This window comes from Hemicordylus capensis, chromosome 1 (genome assembly GCF_027244095.1).
Source record: "Hemicordylus capensis ecotype Gifberg chromosome 1, rHemCap1.1.pri, whole genome shotgun sequence".
Taxonomy (NCBI): Eukaryota; Metazoa; Chordata; class Lepidosauria; order Squamata; family Cordylidae; genus Hemicordylus; species Hemicordylus capensis.
The window spans coordinates 330,400,458-330,423,713 of NC_069657.1; the positions used below are offsets into that span (position 1 = coordinate 330,400,458).

At 43.1% G+C, this 23,256-nt stretch overlaps 1 protein-coding gene across 4 annotated transcripts in view; it reads left to right on the forward strand.

The window, feature by feature from the left end:
• Window positions 1–23,256, forward strand: part of SOBP (sine oculis binding protein homolog) — a 232,214-nt gene that overhangs the window by 139,536 nt on the left and 69,422 nt on the right. For 3 of the 4 annotated variants that reach the window (XM_053291230.1, XM_053290968.1, XM_053291149.1), the window contains one exon: window positions 9,433–9,528. The exons of the other annotated variant lie outside the window; for it this stretch is intronic. In XM_053291230.1, the coding sequence (XP_053147205.1) occupies window positions 9,433–9,528 (96 nt within the window). The remainder of the gene's footprint in view (window positions 1–9,432; window positions 9,529–23,256) is intronic. 4 annotated transcript variants of the gene reach the window in all.

Sequence of the window (23,256 nt, forward strand, 5' to 3'; positions counted from 1 at the left end):
GGAGGACTCGCCAACATTTTGCAGATGACAAAACCTTAGATGCACCCAAAAGGTAGAGAACAGCCAGTCTGTGGGTAGAGCCAAAACAACCCAGACGATAAGTATGTTGCATCCAGCAGAAATGAATTAAATGCATGTAGAACTGATAATTTCAGATGACAAAAGCAGCTGAACCAAGCTACTGCTGGCAAGACATTTCCAGGCTGAGACTGCTTAAAGAAGCAGACAGGCAACAATAGTGAATCCATCTACAGTGAAGGAAATAAGTATTTGATCCCCTGCTGATTTTGTCCGTTCGCCCTCTGACACAGAAATGACCAGGCTATAATTGGAATGGTAGGTTTATTGTAGCTGTGAGAGACAGAATAACAACAAACAAACCCTCAAAAGCCCAGTGCCCAAAAGTCAGCGATGGATTTGCATTGTAGTGAGGGAAATAAGTATTCGATCCCCTATCAACCAGCAAGATTTCAGGCTCCCAGGTGTCTTTTCACTATATGCAGGCAACGAGCTGAGATGAGGAACACCCTCTGTAAGGGAGTGCTCCTAATCCCAGCTTGTTACAGTACCTGTATAAAAGACACCTGTCCATAGAAGCAAGCAATCACTCAGCTTCCAAACTCACCACCATGCCCAAGACCAAAGAGCTGTCGAAGGATGTCAGGGACAAGTTTGTAGACCTGCACAAGGCTGGACTGGGCTACAAGACTATCGCCAAGCAGCTTGGTGAGAAGGTGACTACAGTTGGCATGATAACTCGCAAATGGAAGAAACACAAAATAACTGTCAATCTCCCTCGGTCTGGGGCTCCATGCAAGATCTCACCTCGTGGAGTTGCAATGATCATGAGAACGGTGACAAAGCAGCCCAGAACTACACGGGGGGAACTTGTCAATGATCTCAGGGCAGCTGGAACCATAGTCACCAAGAAAGCAATTGGTAACACACTACGCTGTGAAGGACTGAAATCTTGCAGTGCCCGCAAGGTCCCCCTGCTCAAGGCAGCACATGTACAGGCCCGTCTGCAGTTTGCCAATGCACATCTGAATGATCCAGAGGAGAACTGGGTGAAAGTGTTGTGGTCAGATGAGACCAAAATCGAGCTCTTTGGCATCAACTCAACTCGCCGTGTGTGGAGGAGGAGGAGGAATGTTGCCTATGAGCCCAAGAACACCATCCCCACCGTCAAACATGGAGGTGGACACATTATGCTTTGGGGGTGTTTTTCTGCTAAGGGGACAGGACACCTTCACCGCATCGAAGGGACGATGGACGGGACCATGTACCATCAGATCTTGGGTGAGCACCTCCTTCCCTCAGCCAGGGCATTGAGAATGGGGCGTGGATGGGTATTCCAGCATAACAATGACCCAAAACACACAGCCAAGGCAACAAAGGAGTGGCTCAAGAAGAAGCACATGAAGGTCCTGGAGTGGCCCAGCCAGTCTCCAGACCTTAATCCCATAGAAAATCTGTGGAGGGAGCTGAAGGTTCGGGTTGCCAAACATCAGCCTTGAAACCTTTCTGACTTGGAGAGGATCTGCAAAGAGGAGTGGGACAACATCCCTCCTGGGTTGTGTGCAAACCTGGTGGCCAACTACAAGAAACGTCTGACCTCTGTGATTGCCAACAAGGGTTTTGCCACCAAGTACTAAGACATCTTTTGTGAAGGGATCGAATACTTATTTCCCTCACTACAATGCAAATCCATCGCTGACTTTTGGGCACTGGGCTTTTGAGGGTTTGTTTGTTGTTATTCTGTCTCTCACAGCTACAATAAACCTACCATTCCAATTATAGCCTGGTCATTTCTGTGTCAGAGGACAAACGGACAAAATCAGCAGGGGATCAAATACTTATTTCCCTCACTGTATATCTCAACTGCACAGAGCATTGCACACCAATTCTCTATCACAAGTCAACATAAGTAACCACTTTTTGCTGAGGAATTTTAAGGTATCACTGACAGAAAGGCAATCTGTACATTATTAGGGACCTTTTGTTCATTACTCTGTTTCACATATTCCAAGGCTTATCATGGCAATTTTTGTCACCTTCATTCCATTTCTTTCCTTACCAGAAAACTATCATCTAGTGACCCAGCATTTATCATACCAGGGACAGACAGCAGAGAGAGTCGGTGTGTGTGTGTTCAAAATTAAAGGCATATGGGGAGACAGATATTGTTTAAAGTGTAGATGGGATTAAGGGTTGTGTTTTTTCCAGTGACTTCCACACATCCATCCATCCTAGGGCAAATGCGCAAGATAATGCAGCATAGATTAGTTAATTTGGGTAGTAACAGTATAGCTTTTGTCACTTCTTGCTTATTTGTGGAGCAGGGATTGCACTCCATTTTTAGCAATTCCATTAACCCTACCCCAGCAATACTGGGGTAGGGTTAATGAATGATGGGTCTGCTCAGAACTAGGGATGTGTACGGAACCAGTGGGAGGAGGTTTGAAGGAGGGGGGCATACCTTTAAGGGGGAGAGGGCACCCTTACCCCTCCCACCGTGTTTCCCCCATCGGCTCTCCATTTTAAAAGTGTCTGTCGGGGCAGCAGCATTCCTCCCTGGTGTCCTCCTTGGCTGGAAGTACCCGGAAGTACCCGATGTGCGAGTGAGTGCGCCATGTGCATGCGTGCCGGGTAATTCCGGCTGAGGAGAACACTGGGGCAGCAGGGAGGTATACTGCCACCCGGATGGACACTTTTTAAATGGAGCGCCAATGAGGGAAACACAGCAGGAGGGGTAAGGGCACCCTCCCCTACACTTAAAGGTATGCCCCCTGCCTTTAAAATGGCAGAACCGTCAGTCGTTGAAACCGGTTCGGAGACTCATAAAGGGTCTCCGAACTGGTTCCGTACAGATCCCTACTCGGAACTTAAGATATTCTAGGAAAGTAGTCGAAAAAAGCTAAAAGTTAGTATTTTAGAAAAGCACACAAAGCTAAAATCTTTTTGGGATGGCACAGACATAAAGCTGTCTACTATTTAAACATAGTTAAGGGACTGGGAGAATGCCATGATTGCCTGCTCTTCCTCAGCGCGCGCACACCCGCCTACTCCTTTATGAACTATGAATGGATAGATAGACACAGACTTTATTACAGTCTTTGACCAGTACACCTTCTTGAGTGTAAGGCCATGCTCGAAGGCCCTATTCTGGGTGTCCCCACTTTCAGACATTCCATGAGTGACAATTGGAGGAAGACTCTTCTCAGTTGTGGCACCTGCCTGTGGAATGTTACATAGGAACGTAGAAAGCTGCCTTATATTGGGTCAGGCCATTGGTCCATCTAGCTCAGTATTGTCTACACAGACTGACAGCAGCTTCTCCAAGGTTGCAGGCAAGAGTTTCTCTCAGCCCTATCTTGGAGATGCCAGGGAGGGAACTTAGAACTTCTGCATGCAAACATGCAGGTGCTCTTCCCAGAGCAGCCCAGCTCCCTAAGTGGAAGATCTTACAGTGCTCAGACATGTAGTCTCCCATTCAAATGTAAAACAGGGCAGACCCTGCTTAGCAAAGGGGACAATTCATGATTGCTTTGCTACCATAAGACCAGTTCTCCTCCCATGTTCTCCTCAGGAGTCTCACTTGATAACAAATCTCATTCCTTACTGGTGCCAGTTAGAGACCAATATTTACCCAGACTTTTAATTGCTAGATTATTGTTAGATTATTGTTATTCCACTGGTTTGACCTGGTTCTCTGCTATTTTATTTTTATTTATTTTCAGTAATGCTTTTATATATGATTTCTAAAAGGGAAAGTGTTATTATCCTTATGGATGCATAACCAGAGTGCCTGCGGGTGAGTGGGAAGTACTGGCAGACTTGGGATTAGTTGAGATTTGTCACCATTCAAAGAATCTGAAGGGAAAAAATCCTAAGGGGCCAAGACCCCACAAACTGTCCTCATGGTAGTGAATGGGATGAAATGTTCAGAGGCAGAATGCAGTTCACAGACAAGCAGATGGGTAGAGCTAATGGAACTTTGGGTGGAGGGAGCAGGTTTGAACCAAAAGAGCAGGAAATTTCTCAGCTTGAAGAATACAACTCTCCAGACATTCACAACCCCTTCTGCTTCTGAGGGTGAAATGTGTGTGAACTCCTTTGTTTTCTGACCGGCCATTTCACAGCTTTGTGTTCCTGAGGGGGAAGGGGGAAGACTGAGCAACACTGCCCCCCCTAAAAAAAAACCACCCAGAAAATTAGGGGGGGGATGTTGATCGGAGGGGCAAAGAAGTCTTAAACTCCTTTTGTTTTCTCACCAGCTATTTCAAAGCTCTGGATTTCTGAGGGGAAAGGGGTTTGAAAAGGAACTGAGCATGATCCCCCCTTTTTGGAAACATCAGCAGGACAGTGTCCGCAACTGATTTGATTAGCCAGAATGCTCAGACTGCTGCCAAGAATGTTATAGGTTTTGTTTATTAAGTATTAAAATGTGAAGTTACTCTTCCCTTCTCTACTTCCTGTTAAATTTTTATGCAATGTGAATTACATTTTTGAATCGCAGAATCTTTTCTCATTTAAAGTGTCATAGTTAGCATCACATTAAGTGCTGTTTCCATGCTTGTATGGTTTGGATGACTGAAGAATATTTGGAATCAGTACTTGGTATACTGGCATGTTCAGTTCTAAGAATATTAACATGAAAGCAAGACCCACCGGGTTGGATCCTAAGCATCTCTCTTGTGAAGGAAGGCACTTCAGTTTGTGCAAAGGGTACAGTTTTCAGTGACCCCACTTCCTGCTGTACCCCTTCACACACACACACGAACACACACACCCTGTTTTGGAGGATTCCCCAACCTTCAGGAGCAAGCAGCTTGGCAAAAACTGCAGCTGGAAGTGGGTATCAGCAACAATTGCTCCTCCTTGAGTGAACAGAGGTGCCTTCACTTCACAGAAGAAATACTGTCCAAACCTTTGAAATCTGAGATAGGTTTTGCTGAGGATGCTGACAAATTCCTAGTCTGCCAGCTCCACAGCCCTTTATTATCCAGTGCCCTTAATTCAGTGTGGCTAACTTGGATAGACAAATGAAGCAATGTGGCTGTTAGTGGGGACAAGAGAAATCACCTTGACATTCACTTGCAAGGAAGTCCCAGTTATAGAATTAGAAGGCTGGAAGGGACAAAAATGCCACCTAATTCTTTGGGTGCCTTGGCCATCTGAAGTGTGGTAGGGATGTGCTCAAAATGTGATTCTTCTTCTGAATTGTGGCCCAATCCCTTTAAAACCAAAGGCTTCCATAGCCCCTTTAACATGGAGGTTAAGCAGGTCCATTCCTGCTTGTCCTCCAACCACTGCCATTGCTGTACTCGTGGTGCTCCTCCCAGCTATCAGTGTGCCCCGGCAATGCTCTCCCCCAGCTGCCCCCATGTGGCACTGGCACGTACATGGCTTCCACGCATGTGCAACAGTCATTTGCTTGGTCAGCATGATTGCTGACCATAGAAATGGCCGCCATGCATGTCCAGGGGCCATGTGTGTGCTGTGCCATGTGGGGGCAGCTGGGGGGGAGTGCCACGGGTACACTGATAGCTGGGTTAGTGTCATGTGGGGGCAGCTGGGGCCATGTGGGGGCAGCTGGGGGCACACTGATAGCTGGGGGGAGTGCCACGGATACGGCAATGGTGGCAAGGGGAGGAGGAGCAGGGATGGACCTGCTCTCCTCCGAGTTAAAGGGGCTGTGCAAACTCTCAGTTTTAAAGGGATTGTGCCATGATATGCCACATCCCTAAAGTGTGGTAGGTGATCAGATAAAGGGTCTGGTGATTGTGGCACTTCATTTATAGAACTTTCTCCAGAGAGAATTGCTGGGCACCCACACTGTCATCTGTTGTGTCCCAGGAGAATCATTTTTTACTATCCCAGCTGTTTTACAGGTTTTAGTTTTTAGCTGTAAGTTCTAACTGATGTGATTATTTGGCAATTGTGTTTTGTAAATTATGTGTGTTTTTTAATTGTAAACTCTCTTAGAAAGTACTTCTTTGAAAGGCAGTTTGGGATAAATAAAATGAAATAAATAAATCTACTCCAATCCCAGTCCAAAGAAAAGACCACTGACCAGACTCATATAGATAAACCTACATTAACCATAGAAATGTACCACTAACTAAGGATCTGTACACTGCAGAAATGTGCTTATGGACTGTTGCATATAAATTTTCTCTCTCTCTCTCTCTCTCTCTCTCTCTCTCTCTCTCACACACACACACACACACACACACACACACACACACACACACACCATTCTGATTATTTTCTGACCTTTACAAATGTTGATGGATCTGAAAGTAAGTGCCAAATTAATGTGCTATTAAGTTTTGTCAGACATTTTCATATATGTAGTTTTACTGCTCCGTTTGTATTATTTCTTCATGATAGGCCAAAATTGGGAGTGGAGTGCAAGGGGGAGGAAACTCATAGGCTAGCATGAGGAGGAAACATTTTCCTGTCTTGCCCTTTGTATTCTCCCCAAACGGCTTTCCTTCCCATGGCAGACAATTCTCAAAAGACAAATGGTAGGAAGGGAAAAGATTCCATTACCATTATCCCAGCAGTGGCAGACACGTATTCTGAGAAAGAAGTGCTAGAGAGCTCGAAATGAGGGGTTCTTGTGCTGCAGAGGATTCAGGTATAGATATTGATAATGAAGAAATCTGTGGGGCCAGTACTGAACCAGGACTATTGCCAGGGCCCTGTGTGTAGGCCATGCCACCCCTCAAATCTGAATTGCTCAGGAAACTTCCATGTTCTCCATCCATCCGCCTTGCATGATCTCCCATGCCCCTTTCACCAAAGATGCCAATGGGCCCATCAGGAAACAACTGAATGGTGATGGAGTGCAGGATTCCAGGTAGAATGCAACTTCTTTAAGATCTCCACTCTTCAGAGAAGGGGCAGATCCTGAGAAAGGCAGGTGGGGCTGGTGTGGGCGTGTAAGGACTTATTCTGGCTCTAGGACATGTTGGAGCAAGTTGCCTGCTAGCTGGGAGCTGTCCTTGGTGCTGTGGATCATGTCTTTCATAACTTGCTTTCTGTCTGGCCTTATGTGGGATGTTCCCTGTCTATAGCTTGGATTGCCCTTGCCTCCTAATAGTTTGCCCAGTGAACTCAGCCAGTACCCCGCAAGTTCCAGCCAGCTAGGAATGGATTTAAACGGCGCCTCTCTCTTCTGGTCCTCAACTCGATTTCAGCCTCCCATGGCCACTTTCCCTTTTTATATAGTGTTGGGATATAGATTAATAGAACTTCCTGTCAAATGTAGTTTGACCCTAAGAGATTAGGAACACTAGATATATGAAAATATGCTGGACACAGAAAACTTTAAAAAGTGACAAATTCCAGATAGTTGTTTTTGTCTGCTCTAACAAAAGCAGCGGAGTCCTATGGCATTGCTCCAGGCCATGAAGCATATGCTGCAACTAACATGTTCTCCTTTAAGGTTCCATGAGGCTATTTTGGTTTTTAAATTCCACTTCCCTGACTCTTGTTGGGCAAGCTGTTATCAAGCGTATTATCTTAAGAGTAACCCAGAATATTTGAATAGCTTAATGGTAGAGTCTGTTTGAAGGGAAGAGTGTATTTGTATGAATGTATACGGAAAGGGCTGTAGCTCAGTGGCAGAGCATGTTTTTTGCCAGCAGAAGGCCCCAGATGCAGTCCCTGGCATCTCCATTTAGGACTGAGAAAAGACTCCTGTCTGAGATCCTGGAAAGCCACTGCCATTCAGTGCAAACAATGCTGAGCTAAATGAACCAATGGGCTGACTTGACAGCCGATAGTTTCATGTGAACCAATGTTCAATGGCTCGAGTAGGATTCTTCCCACTGACTCTCCTGGGTGGTTAGTCAGTGTAGACCAGGATCAACAAACCACTTATTTTTGCTGTCTCTCTGGGACTGCAAAAACAAGGGGATTGTCAAGCACCTAGCATTTCTGGTGCCTTGTGTTTGGTTTTGGGACTCACAAGTTGTGCAGCCTGGCCTAGATACTTTCCCCAAACTGTAGTATGCTTGGCACGATTATGACCTTCTCTAAGTAGACCCTTTTGCCTCTGCAAGCAGGGACAGACAGATTTTCCGAAGTCAAGCAACAAGACACAAAATATACAAGGTGCAAATATTGCTCACAAATGACAACACTAACAAAAATTAAAATGCTCTGAAAATGTGACACTTGAAAATAGACAGTTCACGCTACATTAAGGAGGGGAACTGTCTAAGTGCTGTCATGGATTCATGGTTACATGTTACATTCCACACACCCCACCCCTACCCCCACCCCACCCCCACACTTGATCCATATATTACACCAGGTAATTCTCTGTTTCTTATTTTAGAGCAGCCCCAGATTTAATCTTAAGAACAGGAGACAGAACTATCTGCTGCTTGCTGTATGGCTTCCCTGTCTGCCTCTCCCCCCCCCCACCTCCCCTTCCAAGTTCACTGGGTCTTATTTAAATAAGCTGGCCTGAAGCCAGAAACTCATCATTTTAATGCAGTGTAAAATGGAATATGCATAATTATATGCAAGCCATATGTGAGGGAGACAGCTCAGCTGTGAATTTCAGGAGGCCAGGAGAGAGGGAGAGCGAACAGTCAGGGATTAGATGAGATGAGAGTGGAACAGAGTGCAAGTGTCATCCAAATGAACGGTGTAATGAGCATGCTGCTGACACTCCTCCTTTCACCTACTTCTCCCTTTGCTTTAACTCTAAACTAGAATATGCTATAGATTAGAAGGAAAATGCTGCATGCAAGCAGTATAGTTGCTAATGGATTGCATTAATGTCTCCATTTAAACTTCAGCTTCCTTAATTAACAGTGTAGATCAAAATAACCCATAACTTTTAATGTATCTTCTTAAATTAAATATTTTTAACATATATGATTGCCCTCACCTAATGACTGCTCAGTTCAGATCTTTACTTAAAGAATTAGGGGAAAATCCATTTAATAGAATTAATGTGTAAATCATGAATTCAAAAATCATTTTTTAAGGGAATGACCTTGTTTAAACAAAATGGAAACAGAAACATATTATTGGTTGAACAATTTTAAAGGGTTTAAAAACAAAACAAAACTACAGCATATATGTAAAATAATCCTTAAAATGAAAGTAAATGGAAACCCTAAAACACACACAACTGCCAGCTGAAATATTTTATTTTGGGGCTTGTCTCTCTGTTGTTTTTAACTCTTACACCAACATATATTGCATGTTCTTCCTAACTGGTGTAAAGAGCATTCCCAGTTCTAATCTCTAAAAGGTGTACTACGTTTTAAAGGAAACTTCTTAATATTGTTGTATTTTGGAATTCCCGTTTGTCTTAATGATCTGAGCTGTTATGCATTTAGCTTATTTTTTTTCTTCCATTATTTGTTAAGTCCCTAAATAGGCCATTATATTTCCCTTCAGGCTAGAGATGAAGATGGACATGCTGAAAATTTTCCCCAGCAGCACTATGCTAAGGAAACTCCAAGACTTGCCTTCAAGAATAACTGCGAACTACTTGTAAGAATAACATACTTACAACAAGTCTAGATTGTTACTTTAGCACAGTGAAAACAGTTTTTGAAAAGCTTTTGTTCGTGATTACCGTACATAACATTATGAAATATTACAGCTTAAAAAATAACCTGTACCAATTGCTAATGCTAACTCTGATATAATTGCACCATTCTGAGCTCTCAATTTGCTTGCAAATCTTTCATAATTTATTATACGACCTGAATGACATTGTCGTAGTATTTTGTCATATAAAGTATCCCATTGGAAGTCATTCAAGAAATGGCTAGTAAAGCACATGCAAAGGAGGGGAGGGGGGAGAGAAATGATACCAAAGTGACAAAATCGCTTTTCCTTCCCCAGCTCTCCCTTTTCATATTTTAGTGGTTTCATTGATTTCAGACAACATTTTTTTTAAAAAAAAAAACAACCAACAACCCAGCAGCACTGACATGCAGTACTCCCTTTAGAATTCAACTATTCTTCTAGTATATTGAAAAAATACACAGCAAGATGCTTTCTCTTGTTCTCTTTGGCGGGGAATGAGCGAAAGCCAGCAAAGCACTGACAAGGAGCCTGGAATGTTTACAAGCCATAAGAGAGATTATATCAGCTGTGAACAGATATCTGTTCCAAGGCAGGGTTAATTTGCTGTTCATTTTAGTATTTGCAGCTAGACAAAATTAACAGCAAATAGGAATGCCTATTATGTTTCTATTCAACAAAGCATTGGTATCCTAATTGTTTGGATTAGTATGTAAAATGAGCACTTCAAGCACTAATATTTCCTCTCTTGTTTATTTAAAGCAAATAAAAATGAATTGTCATTTACTTAAAAGGAGATTTAAGATCCTGATATTATGTGGTTATTTCTCCTTTTAAGTGTTTGTTTATTTTCAGCTGCATTTAAGTAAAATAGGAAATATTTTCATTTGAATTAGTGGCACTAAGAGCTGAATGAGTAAACAACTGTATTTTAAGGGGACGTATAATAATTCTTGATCCATAATAAGTAAGGACAGAGAGGAAGGAGGAAAGAGGGCATTTCACAGAGATTGTTACATACAATTCTGTAAGTAATCCACAATGTGCCCTTTTAAGGTTCATGAGATTTTGTGCCCAAATTAATTGTTTAAAAATGGAGGCCTAGATACTGCGGCCTGGCCAAGCTGTTTCTGGCACAGCATCAGAGGAACAGGGAAAGCAAGAAATACTACTTAGTGGGTGGCATCCTGACCTTCAGTGCAGCAGGTTATGTTCACAGAAGGAGCTTTAGCTGATGATGTTCTGCTGTGCCAAATGTCTGGATGCCACCAGTCATTATGTAGTTGTTTTCTCATGTGCCCAAACAGCTTGATATAGACCATATCACCAGTCCTTACAATAACTTTGTAAAGGTGGCTAGTGCTATTATTTCTATATTATAGATAAAGGGCTAAGATTGGGAGATGAAGGTTTGCCTAGACCACCTAGTGAATTCATGGCTGAGTAAATTTTATACCATGGATGTCCAAGTTCATGCTCTTAACCTCTTAAAACTTCACCCCATGACTTCTCCGTTTCTCCTAAACCTAGACCTGTTATTGTTATATGTCACAGAAATACAAAGGCCTCACTAGATGCCTCAGAATCTCAGGTTAGCCCCAGCACAAAGGCATTCTAGTCACATCTGCATTCCTCAGAAATGTCTCCATATTATGAGTCTTTGCAGGCCTGTTTAGATTAATAGTGTTAATCCATAGTGTGGCTGCTGGAAACACAGGAGTGAAAATATAAATACATTAAGAAATATTTTGTTGGAATAGATTGCCAATGTTGCTCACAGGCAATCTTATGAATTACAGCTATTTAGGAATCTAGCCCAGCTCATTCACACATATGGTTTCATCACACAGTAATAAAAACATCGTGACTTTTAGCTGAATATGCATGCTGCCTCCATTGAAACAAACTGGCTTAGCAGTGATGTCAGATGATATGAAAGCTTTGTCTTTGAGGTTTGATATGTAATGGTTGTTTTACACATACAATTAATCAGTAGATGTTGCAGTCAAGGAATGATGAATGTGCATGTGTAAACGTAACCCCTCACAAGGTTGTTTATGAGTAAATTGCATGAATGCCTCATGCCAGTGAAATGCTTTTATAGGGGTATATCTAAGGTAATTGTTTTAGGAGTTATGTCATGAATATAGCATGTAATGTCAGAAGTCACTTTATGATGAATATGTGTCATCAGATGATTTCTACTGCTAGGTAATTGGTACAATCTTTTCCATTTGCCTTTTGCCCTTCTGTGTTTATCAGGAGGCAAATTGTTCTATTGTACAGCTTCACTGAAGAGAAAGGATTTATGAAAGATGGATTTGGGTCTGGACCTCCTCCCATTTAAATCAGTGCAAAGCTCTGTTGATTTTAGTGCAAGCCAAGGCATCCTCCAAGTGATGATAGAACACTAACATCCCAGACTGTCAGTGAAATCAAAGGGAGTTTTACATGTACAAGGAAATGCAGGTTTGGGTTCAATAGGCAACTGCAGCATGGCAGCAGACTCCCAAAGTCAACTAATTTAAATTAAATATTATCTGACTCCTGGAAGTACAATAAGTAAGTAAGTCAAGCATCACTAGAAACAAACGTTATTACAAAAATCCCTCTAAATAAATAATTGTTAAAAGTTGTTTATTTTATTCCCTCCCCCCCCGCCAATGTTCTATGGAGTTAAAAAAAGATTTGGTAGGAGTGTGTCTTGTAATCAATGTGCACAGAGAGAGAACATAATTAAGAAAATGTTTTCACTATTGCTTCTTGTATTAATCTTTGCTAAAATGAGAACTCTATTGCATTGATCCAGTTCCAGTCATTTTAAAAATGGTTTTTATATATGACTAGTGTGCTAATACTAGGAGGCACATTTCAATGTGTATCCCATTGAATGCAATCCAGTGCATGGGGACTGATGTCATCAAGATTTGGATGCACATTCCAGTGTGCATTTAGATGCACATCTGCTTTACATTTGCAGTTCCTGATCCAGCAAGTAAGATGCACATAGAAACCTGCTTTTGTATGTGAATCTCCTTAGTTGGGTCAGGACATATTTTGCGATTTACTCTAGATTTTAAAAATTAGTAATTTTGCAAAGTGTGTTTCAATTTTTGTTTATGTTTTGGTTACTTAGAGGGTTTTGAATGCTTAGGAGATTATTTGATATGCTTCTCGAGTTGAATGAGAAAGATTGTCTTTCCTCAACTGGTTTCTGAAGTACTTATCTTTATTAGCAATGTTTTTTTGGGCAAATGAGGAAAGAATTTTTTTTTTTAAAGAAAAAACAAGAATGGCTGTTTCCTTGAGGAAACACTTAATTGGTCATTTATGGCGGGAGTCAGATGTTGAGTCTTTATAAAGCAGCAAAAAAGTTAAAAATGTTAAATGAAAGATACACTGAAACTTGTTTATTCTTATGAGACTCAGGAAATCCTTGGAGTTCTCTTAGTGCAGTGCAGAGTAAGTTTTATAATAGCCTGTCAGAGGAAATTGGAAGCTTAGGCTCAAAAGTGCTTTCTTAGCTTTAGGGTTCAGATGCCATTTTCCAGTATGGATTGCTGTAGCAAGTACAGTCTCTTCAGTTTGGGAAATGCTTCTGCTCTGAGGGTGCTGCCAGGATGGATCGAGGGGCTCAAGCACTGATGGAAGCTGTTTGCTAGCAAGCTCCCAGAAGAACAAGAGTACATGGTTAGAATATTAATATCCTGGGTCACAGACATGCATTGAAAGCCTTAACTCCTAAGTACTTGGACAGATTTCTAAGCCCAATAACCTTACACTGTTACAAACCATATGCTTCTCTGCAATGTTTGTTTCTCTGAGCAGAATATATTTTGGCGTGCTAGGCAGAACTTCACAACTTTTAAACAAAAACAGCTAGATAGCAAATTGGGGAAAGAATAAGCTGCTGTTGAACAAATCCCCTCCATGCATATGGCAGGTCTATTAAATAAATAGACTCTATTTATTAGGGGAAACCGTGACAATTACAGATTTGGCTGGTAAAAAAACCGCCCCAAAATTCCACTATGCAGTTATAAGACTATGTTACAGTATTGATTTCTCACTTTAAATCCAAAATGTGTTTTGGGCTATAACGGTTAATAGAACACATAGGAAACCAGATATTAAACTTGGCGGTTAAGAATCAATGAGGATGCAGAATTTTCTTCATGAATTACCAGTGGATTCAGTCATTCGGAAAATTAGGTTTCCTGGAGGACAGTGTCACATGATAAAAATAGGGAACTATTTACATAACTCAAATATTTTATAGCAAAAATTAGGCTAGCCTGGTGGCTTGGCTGATAGCTCAATCCACTACTATGGGTCTAGCACTGAGAATTTAAATTCTGTTTTTATACACACACACACACACACACACACACACACACACACACACACACTGTACACACATACCATTTGGGTGATTGCAGATATTATGGAGAAGTAGCTCTTTGTTTTCCAGTATAGAGAGCATAGTCCTCTGGAAGCTGATAATGGAGCAGTAATGCCATTGTTGGCTGTCAGGCAAGAGAAAGGATTAAACACTTTTAAGAAATAGGGTGGACAAAATGAAAAGATTAATGAAAAGGCTACAATTCCTGCTTTAAGAAGCCCAGATTCCTGAGCCATTGCCTGAGAAATTGCAAGCTCCTTGGCTCCTGTTACATGAGACTGAGGCAGAGCTTGTGTTTCAATACCCTGCTGCAAATAAACAAAAGAAAGATCTATCCTGCTCAAAACTGCTGCCCAGAATATTAAATAGAGCATCTGGATTTGGCCCGTGCTCTGGATTTGGCCTGTGCTCTTTGAGCAAGTGAAATGTCAAATGTCAAATGGTTGGATTTTCTTTCAGCTTATTTGTTCATAGAGATAAAACATCACACAGAAATCAAGTCATTACACAATTATATTCAATAGCACAAAGGGCTTAATTTTGAATAGTATAACTTTTAACGAGGGATCATGGCTTGAGGGAAGGGGAGGGAATATATAAAGCATGATTTATAAGTTAAAAGGCTCAGGCTTAACCTCTGGTCACACACACACACATCCGAAATGGCGGGTGGAAGTAATTAAGTTTGAAATTTTTTGATGAGATAGCTGAGGTATTGGTTAAAATGTCACATTATACTCATACATTTAGTTCTCCAGTCACACACACACACACACACACACACACCACACCCCTAAACATTACACTTGATCTTAGCCAAAAGGCTGAGAAGCGATGCTAAACATTGCTTTCTCATGACTTCCCTCTCTCTTCATAGGGTTTGCCAGTAGAGGTAGTAATCTCCCCACCCTGCTGTACCCATGTCCTGGTCATTTTCTGGGTCTCTCTGCTTCCCTGCCCAATGCATGCCCTCCCACCAGCCCCTGGTAATTAAATTCCTTTTCAATGACATTTCAATGGGCAAAACTACCAGATCTCCCTCTAGCAGATCTCCCAACTTTTTACATGTTTCTTTAAAAAAATATTGGGGAGAGTTGGTCTTTGAATTGGATTGGAGCAACAAAGCTGGAGGAGGTGCTTCTTACCCTCGCCAGCCCTGTCCACTGTTTTCTCGATCTAAAACACTTCTTCAAAGCTACTTTTATTTCACTGTGGATCTAATAGCAATTTTGGGGGAAGCAATTCAGAATAGGAAAATGGCACAGGGAAGAAAAGACTCTCTTTACATGTAATAAATATGCACATGTATTACAAGCATTAAACTGTATGCTGGGATATCGTGATATGTGCAGCATAATTTGGATACAGGTCTGTACTAGAGGAACAAATGGTGACAAGGGGGTGTGTTTTGTGGTGTTAATGTTTAACATACGGAGATCTGGAGGGTCCTCTAGAAAACAGGTGCAAGGATTGGGCTAGATGGGTTGCTCAGAGGCAGCTTGTTGCCAGTCACTGCTTGAGGCAAGCCACAACAGGCTGCCTTGTCCTCCTCACTGGGGGGGGGGGAGCCCCACCCAGTGCTCATGCAGCCCCACCCTCTCCTTGCCAGTCATGCCCACCGGGGCTAAGTCCGGCATTGATGCTGCCCTTCTTCCCCCTCACCTCTTGTAAGTGTGATCTGACCCTGGGGACAGTGTGTGCCACTGTTTGCTGTATCAGGCAGCATGCATGCACCCAGCTTTGCCAGCTTCTGTCTCTTGCTACTGCCAGACTCTTACTTCCAGCACCAGGCTGGTCCACTTTTATTGCTGGAGGGGAGAGACAGCAAGAGAGAGTGAGACATTGGTGGTGAGGGTCAGCAGCATGCATCCAGCTCCTGCGTCCTTTTGCTGCTGCAGCTGTGCCAATACCAGTGAGCAACCATCTTGCTCTCTCCCACTATCCCTCCCCTCGGGTACCAAAGGCAGACAAGCTTGGTGCTGGAAGGTAGACACACTCATGCTGCCTGAAACAGCAAGCAACAGTGTGCATCAGTCCCAGGACAGAGTGTGCACTCGGAAGGGGAGAAGAGGGACCAAGTCAGCACTGATCTTTGGCCCAGTGGGTGGGGATAGTGAGGAGGAAAAGGGCCAATAGGAGGAACACCAGAAAAGATCAGGGGCAGCAGCGGAAGTGAGGCAGAGGCAGCAGCCACAGAATGGCAGGTAATGTCTGCAGCGGGGGACCGGATGGGCTGTCACACTATTTTCCCCATGGTGCACTTGCTGCCTGAGGCTAACACCCCACCATGCCTTATGGGGGAGCTATCCCTCGTAAGGCACTTAGAAAATCATCAAGTTCTTTTACAATTAGTTCCTGAAGTGAAAAATCTACTCCTCTGCTTTTCTGCAAAGTTGGAGGAAAGTCCCATTTTCAGTCTAAATCTCAGCCCATGCAAAACCTATCATGTACAGAATCACATTCGTTTTATTTCATTTCTCCTTTGAATATTCAAGCCAGTTTGAAACTCCTTAAGCCCATCCTATTTCAATTCCTCTTCACCTACCTTACAAGTGATCATCCTTGTCAAGCCCACTATCTCTTCAGCCGTGGAAATACAATCTCCATCTGATAAGAGGAACTATGTTCTCTGCCACGGGATGTGGTGATGGCCACTAGCTTGGATGGCTTTAAAAGAGGCTTAGACAGATTCATGGAGGACAGGTCTATCAATGGCTACTAGTCTGATGGCTATAGGCCACCTTCAGCCTCAGAGGCAAGATGACTCTCAATACCAGTTGCAAGGGAGCAACAGCAGGAGAGAGGGCATGCCCTCACTTCTTGCCTTTGGGCTTCTCAGAGGCATCTGGTGGGACACTGTGTGAAACAGAATGCTGGACTGGATAGGCCTTGGGCCTGATCCAGCAGGCTGTTCTTATGTGCACATTATCCAGTGTTGGTTATGGGGATGTAGCCATGGGAACTACATATATACCTTCCATTTGTGTATTTGATTCTTGAGCTAGAGTTAGATCCACATGTAGGAGCCTGTTTTTATGCAAGGGTCTCCATTGCTGGAAAAGGAACTATATTACAATGTCAGGAACTAGAGCAAAGCATGCACTCGCTCTGTCTTCCACTGGAGTCGTAATTTTTCCACAAGAAGGCAACCAAAAAATTGAGGTTTTGTTTTGTTTTGTTAATGCTATACTAGGGCTAGCCCTGTTCTGTGGCAATTACACATTATCTAAGCCACATGGATAAAAAGGAAAAAAATAATAATTTTGTTGTCTTGAAGAACAACATCTGCAGCCCCTCAAAAGAAAGATTGCAGAAAGGGGTTGCAGAAAGATTGCAGAAAGGGGTTGCAGATGTTGTTCTTCAAGACAACAAAATTGTCTTGAATGGGCAGAGGGCAGAGGGGGGAAAGAGCAAGGAGGAAGCAAATGGTGGTCATGCCCTCCTAATGTACTGTGTAGGAAACACGCACATGAAGAGATAAAGTCCCTGATAAGGGGACTGAGAGGGCAGGCAGGCAGACAGAAGAAGGTACCAGTGGCAGAAAAACTGCCACACCCTCTTACAATTCCTCATCCATCCTGAGGAGAAAAGTCAAGGACTTTTCTAAGTACTCCATTAATAAAAGTCCCAGTAAAAGTCCCAGTATTTTTGCCTGGCCTTTCAGGCAGCTGAATGAGGCTGTAGCTATCAAGCTGGCAGAGGGGGTGGGGGGAAGGATTCTATGACCCTTGCCCTCTTGGAGCAGCCAGACACCTTTTTCACTCACTTTTATTGCTGCTGCTCTGAGAAGGAAATGTTTTCCCCCTACTAAGGGGCACATATTTGTGTGCAGCAGCTCTGGAGTGCCCTTTAATAATATATTATTATGTGAGGGGAGCATGAAGGAAAGGGCAGGTAATGAAAAAAGGCCAGGTCTCACCAGCAACATCACTGATTATCCTGCATACATGTGCTGTATGTATTGGAAGATATATATATATCCCCCAAAGCAGTTGAAAAAATTGGACAAGAACAAGGAAAAAACAGCAATGCACTGGCTTGAGAGGACCATCTGGATTCTCAGCAACAAATGAATGAATGGTGTCGGTATTGGATGGGGGGGGGACTAGTGTGGAAGCCCCCATTGATAGAGTGGTGTTTTGGTTTTTTTAAAAAATGTCCTTTAGTAATTGCAAATCAACCTCTAGTTATGAGTGAATGAGATTCACTTCATATATTTTAATGACTGACTAATGACAGCGCATGTGATAATTGTTACATGAGATTAGAGCTGTTGAAATATCATTATATTGTTTTGCAATTGAAATTTGGGATGGGAAGAATGACATGCACAGAGGCCAAAGAGGCATTTTTCTTTAAACCTCAGTAATGTTGGCTATACGGCTCTTAGTTTTCTTGTTTTGTTTTTAAATAAAAGTGTAGAGAGTGTTAGGCGTGAGAGGAAGATTTGAAATTGGCTGTGTTTTCTTCACACTGTTTGAATACTGAATAAATATTTTAAAATAAAAGTATAGCTTAATGATTAGAATAATTATTAGAAATAGAGTTTTACTTATCTAAGACGGTTTAATACTTGTATGCACCTAATTCTGATGAAGGTAAATGTGAAAGGGACAGTCTTGTGTCTTCAAACAGAGACCACCACTCACTGCTTTGCCCCCTGCAGCTCATTTGCATGGTCATTCTCCTCAAATCACCTTGTTTCTGGTCTCTGCACCCAGCATCCCACCCACCCTGCTGGGGCAAAAAGCAGTGACTGGAAGAACCTGCTCCTATTTGTCATTTATTCGCCCCCATCCCTCTCCAATGTTTTCCAGTTGTTTGGTGACCTGCATTTGAAGATTTATATAATTGTTATGTTATGTTATTTATTTGTTCGATTTCTAGACCGCCCTTACAGAATAGCTCAGGGCGGTTCTCACAAACACCACAAAATACCACAAAATTCTCACAACCATAATGGGTGGGAAGGCAGGGTTGAACCTACCTCCCCCCACCCCCCGAGATGAGCAAGTACTCTTATGCTTGCCGGGCCGCACGCCACACAATGGGAGCAGCGCAGAAGGCTGGAGGACAGGAAAATAAGTCTCAGCCTCCAGGAATCCCATAGTGTACCACATGACGAGCACAGTGCATTGGCTCTCTGGGTACCTGATTCTGTGTGCAAGAGTCACAATCCTGAAGCTGGGGTTGAGGGTGCACTTGCACCTTCTAACCCCAGCTAAGGGTCACGGTTAAAAGTCCACAGAGGGTGGAAGCACCAGGATAGGGAGCAAGCTGCCCAGGTTGGGCTGTGCTAGCCTGGGTTGGACTGCTCATGTGAATAGCTTCTGCAGTGTAATTGCAGCCCATTGCAAGTATTTCTGCCATGTGTTTCTTATGTGCCAATATTAAAGCTGCTTCAGATGTTACAATTTATTTTTTCTGCGGTCGCACAATCAGCTCTGCAAAGCTTGCTGATCCTGATTAACTTTTTAATCAGATCCTGGTGATTGTAAGAAATCTTTGTAGAAAATGTGTGAAAGTTGCTACATGTGACCATCACATCCATGTGGCAAGTAAAAGCCATGTGATCATTTTGATTGGATTCTCAAACCCCATCTCAGATTCCTAACAAAGACTCTTGAAGCAGGTGTTTATATTATATTTTAGATAGCAACATTTTCTGCAGCTGCTTGTCTCAAGGCTTCTGCATAGCAGGTCTCTCTACCTGCTCCTACAACTGTTTTGTTCCTCACTGAACTGATAGACTCTTGGTCTGATCTATCAGCTGCAGTGATGACTTCAACATCCACATGAAACTGCTAGCAAATGTCGTCCAGAGTTTGGACAATCAATGTGCTGATGACACCCAGCTTTACATCTCATTACCATACTCAACAAGAAATGCTGAGGCAGTAATGAAATCAGTGCATGGAGGCTATCTCTGACTGGATGAGGGCTAACAATCTGAAGTTAAGTATGGATAAAACCTAAGTTCTCTTGGTTAGGAGATATGCTGACCTTGAAACAGGTTGTAAGCTGTGGTGTTTTTGGTTAATCCATTCCTTGATCCAGGCCAGCTTTTGAATGGTGCTTCAGTTACTTGTATTCCAGTCCTGGAGTAGAGGCGGGGCTAACAAACAGCCAGCAGTACAGCACTGAGAGCAGACTGCACTTGTCTTTCTGTAAATAATATCTATCTCATTAACAGAGGCGTATCTAGGGGAAATAGTGCTTAGGGCAAGCACTGAAATTGCACCCCCTGTCCAAACATCTGACACCCATCTTTCAGATAACTTTACCTCAATGTAAAGCTAGTTAATCTTTTAATATTTCAAAAACTATTTAGCAGTGGATGTAGCCAGACCAAAAAATGCTGGAAAACTACAAATTTCAGTATGCTGGGGTTCATGAAATACCCAAATATTATGCGGAGGTGTACTTGGAAAAACTAAATAGAAGTGCCTGTCTAATTATCTGCTATGCATTGTAACATCATTATTACATAAGTTTTAAAAATAAAAGGAGAATTTGACTTTTCCCAGATACTCTGAAAATAATTAAAGGATATGCAGAGTAAACTGTGTCACTGCTTGGAATATATTCTAGTATTTCGTAAAGACAGTTAAAATGAGAGAAAGAGCAAGAAACTCCCAGTGGGCCTTAATACTAAGGATTTCACACTGATTCAAAGACAAACTCACCATTAATAGCCATATTAAGACATCACATTTAACTCACTTATCACAAGAAGCAAAGTAAGAGCAAATGGATACAATCTTAGCTCATAAACCTCAGCTCAGTATTCACAAGCCCTGATTCTCTGTACATAGTGCCAATCTGAATATGTGTACAGTGACATATTATATTATAATTTTTTAAAAAAATTACCTGTAGCCCCTTCAGGGGACTTCTTAAAGGCTGTGGGGGGTCTGCAAAGTTTCCCCCTCCTCCCACTGGCCTCTAGAGCCTCACAGGCACCATTTGAGCATGTGCAGTGGTCATTTTTTAAAATAATTTTTTTAAATGGCCGCTGAAAACAAAATGGCCACTGTGCATGCTCAAATGGCCTCTGTGAGGCGTGGCATGCCCTAGGGCCTCACAGAGGCCATTTGAGCATGCCCAGTGGCCATTTTGTTTTTGGTGGCCATTTTTTTTAAAATTAATTTTAAGAAATTGCACCCCCCTTCAAGTGGCACCCGGGGCACGTGCCCTGCCTGCCCCACCCTAGATACGCCCCTGCTCATCAAACTGTTAATATTCCTGATTAATATTCTCACTGTCTTATCCTTGCATACCACAACTCTTTCCTCTGGATTCTACATCAGCCGTTTCAGATGCGCTAGCACTCCCTTGAAGGAGCAAGTTTGCAGCCTGATAGTGCTTCTCAAGCCGACTTTGCTTCTGGATGCAAAGGGCCAGGGATATTTTTGCCTAACTTCAGCTGGTGCATGAGCTGAGCCCATTTCTGGAGCAGGTGGACCTGGCCATAGCAATGCATACCTTTGTTACCTTTTGCTTGGTCTGCTGTAGCACTGTACTCTTTGGAAATTACAGTTGGTACAGAATGAGGTAACAAGGGTCCTGACAGGTGCCAGATGTTCCCAGATCACATCATTCTGCTACTGTGCCAGTTATATTGATTACTGTTGTATTTCTAGGTGCAATTCAGGCTACAGATTATTTTTCCTTCAAAGCCCTGAACAGCTTAACACCATGATGGGTGAAGGACTGCCTACTCCCATGTTGTTTTACCTGGCTCATGAGGTCTTTTAGAAGTTCTCTTTTGCACTGCTTGCTGTTTCCTGAAGTTTGGCTGGCAGCAACACACAAATGGACCTTCTCTGTCGTGGTTCTGGTTTTCCGGAACTCCATGTACCCTATTCTCTGGTTTCTTGCTGCTCTATCAACTTTTATACAGAAACTAAAGATATGAAACAAGCATGGCAACTCTCAAAGTCTTACCTAGCTGAGCTGGGGAAGAACCCTCTGACACCTTCTCTCTCCCACCCAACTGCCAGTCCTTAAACCCCTATTGACATTGCATTAGCTCTTAGGATAACTACTCTCTCAAGGATTGCTTGTGTAGCAGCATGCCAGGAGTCAAAGAAGGGAGGGAAAAGACATCTATCTTGTCACTGCTGTCACTTGCTGGTCCTAATTAGCTCTTAGGATAACACCTGTTATCCTAAGAGCTAATGCAATGTCAATAAATAAAGTGCTTTACAATGCTTATCCCATTTATTCTTGCAAATGTTCTCTGAGCTAAGTTAAGCTGAGAGAGAATGACTTGCTTAAGGTTATACAATGAACTTTATGACTGCACAAGGATTTGGACTGAAAACCCTTTACAGAAAATACACTTAAATTGTTGATTGAAAATGTATTGCATCTGTGCTGTATCATACTGACTCGTGATATGTGTTCAAATATTAACATTTTGTACACATGTAGAAATATTATACCCACCATTTAGTGTGGAAAAAAACTTGCCCTGAGAGAATGGGATTGGCAACGGAGGAGGAAGTCCTCTGGCATCCCTCAAAGCACCCTGCCAGGAATGCAGTACATTGCGGGATTTCCCCAGAGGCAGCTTCACATACTGCCCGGCTCTGTGTGCACTCCAGCTGCAGGCAGCCCAGGCACATGAGTGGGGTGCTCACGCCCTTCTACCCTGGCAATAGCCTGGGGGAAATTCCTGGGCTACCTAGCAGGGCAGTGCCAGAAATGGCCTCAATCCCACCGCTTCACATGACCAGCCCTACCCCGGTAGGGCTGCTCATGTGAATAGCCTCATGTAGTATCCAGTAGGGATGTGCACGGAACCTGTTCTTTGCACTCCCGGGAGGGCAGGGGGTAACTTTAAGAGGCAGGGAAGGTACTGCTTACTTGCCAGCAACTGCCCTGCTGCTCTTCCCCCGCCAGTACTCTCTCCAAAAGTAGGCGTATGAGACTGTAGTGTTCCTCCCTGCACCCCATTCTGTGCTGGCACGCAAATGGCTGGCGCACATGTGTGTGCCATGTGCACGTGTGTCGGCCATATGCATGGCAATGCAGAACGGAGTGCCAGGAGGAACACTGCAGTCCTAAACGCCTGCTTTTGGAGAGAGTGCCGGTGGGCGAAGAGCGGCAAGGCAGGGGCTGGCAGGTTGGCAGTGCCTTCCCTGCCTCTTAAAGTTACCCCCCATGTTCAAACCGGTTTGGACGCCAGTTGACAGAACTGGTTCGGCGCCCCAGAAAAAGAGCGCCGGACCGGTTCCGTGCACATCCCTAGTATCCAGCATCGCACACAGACTTATTACTGC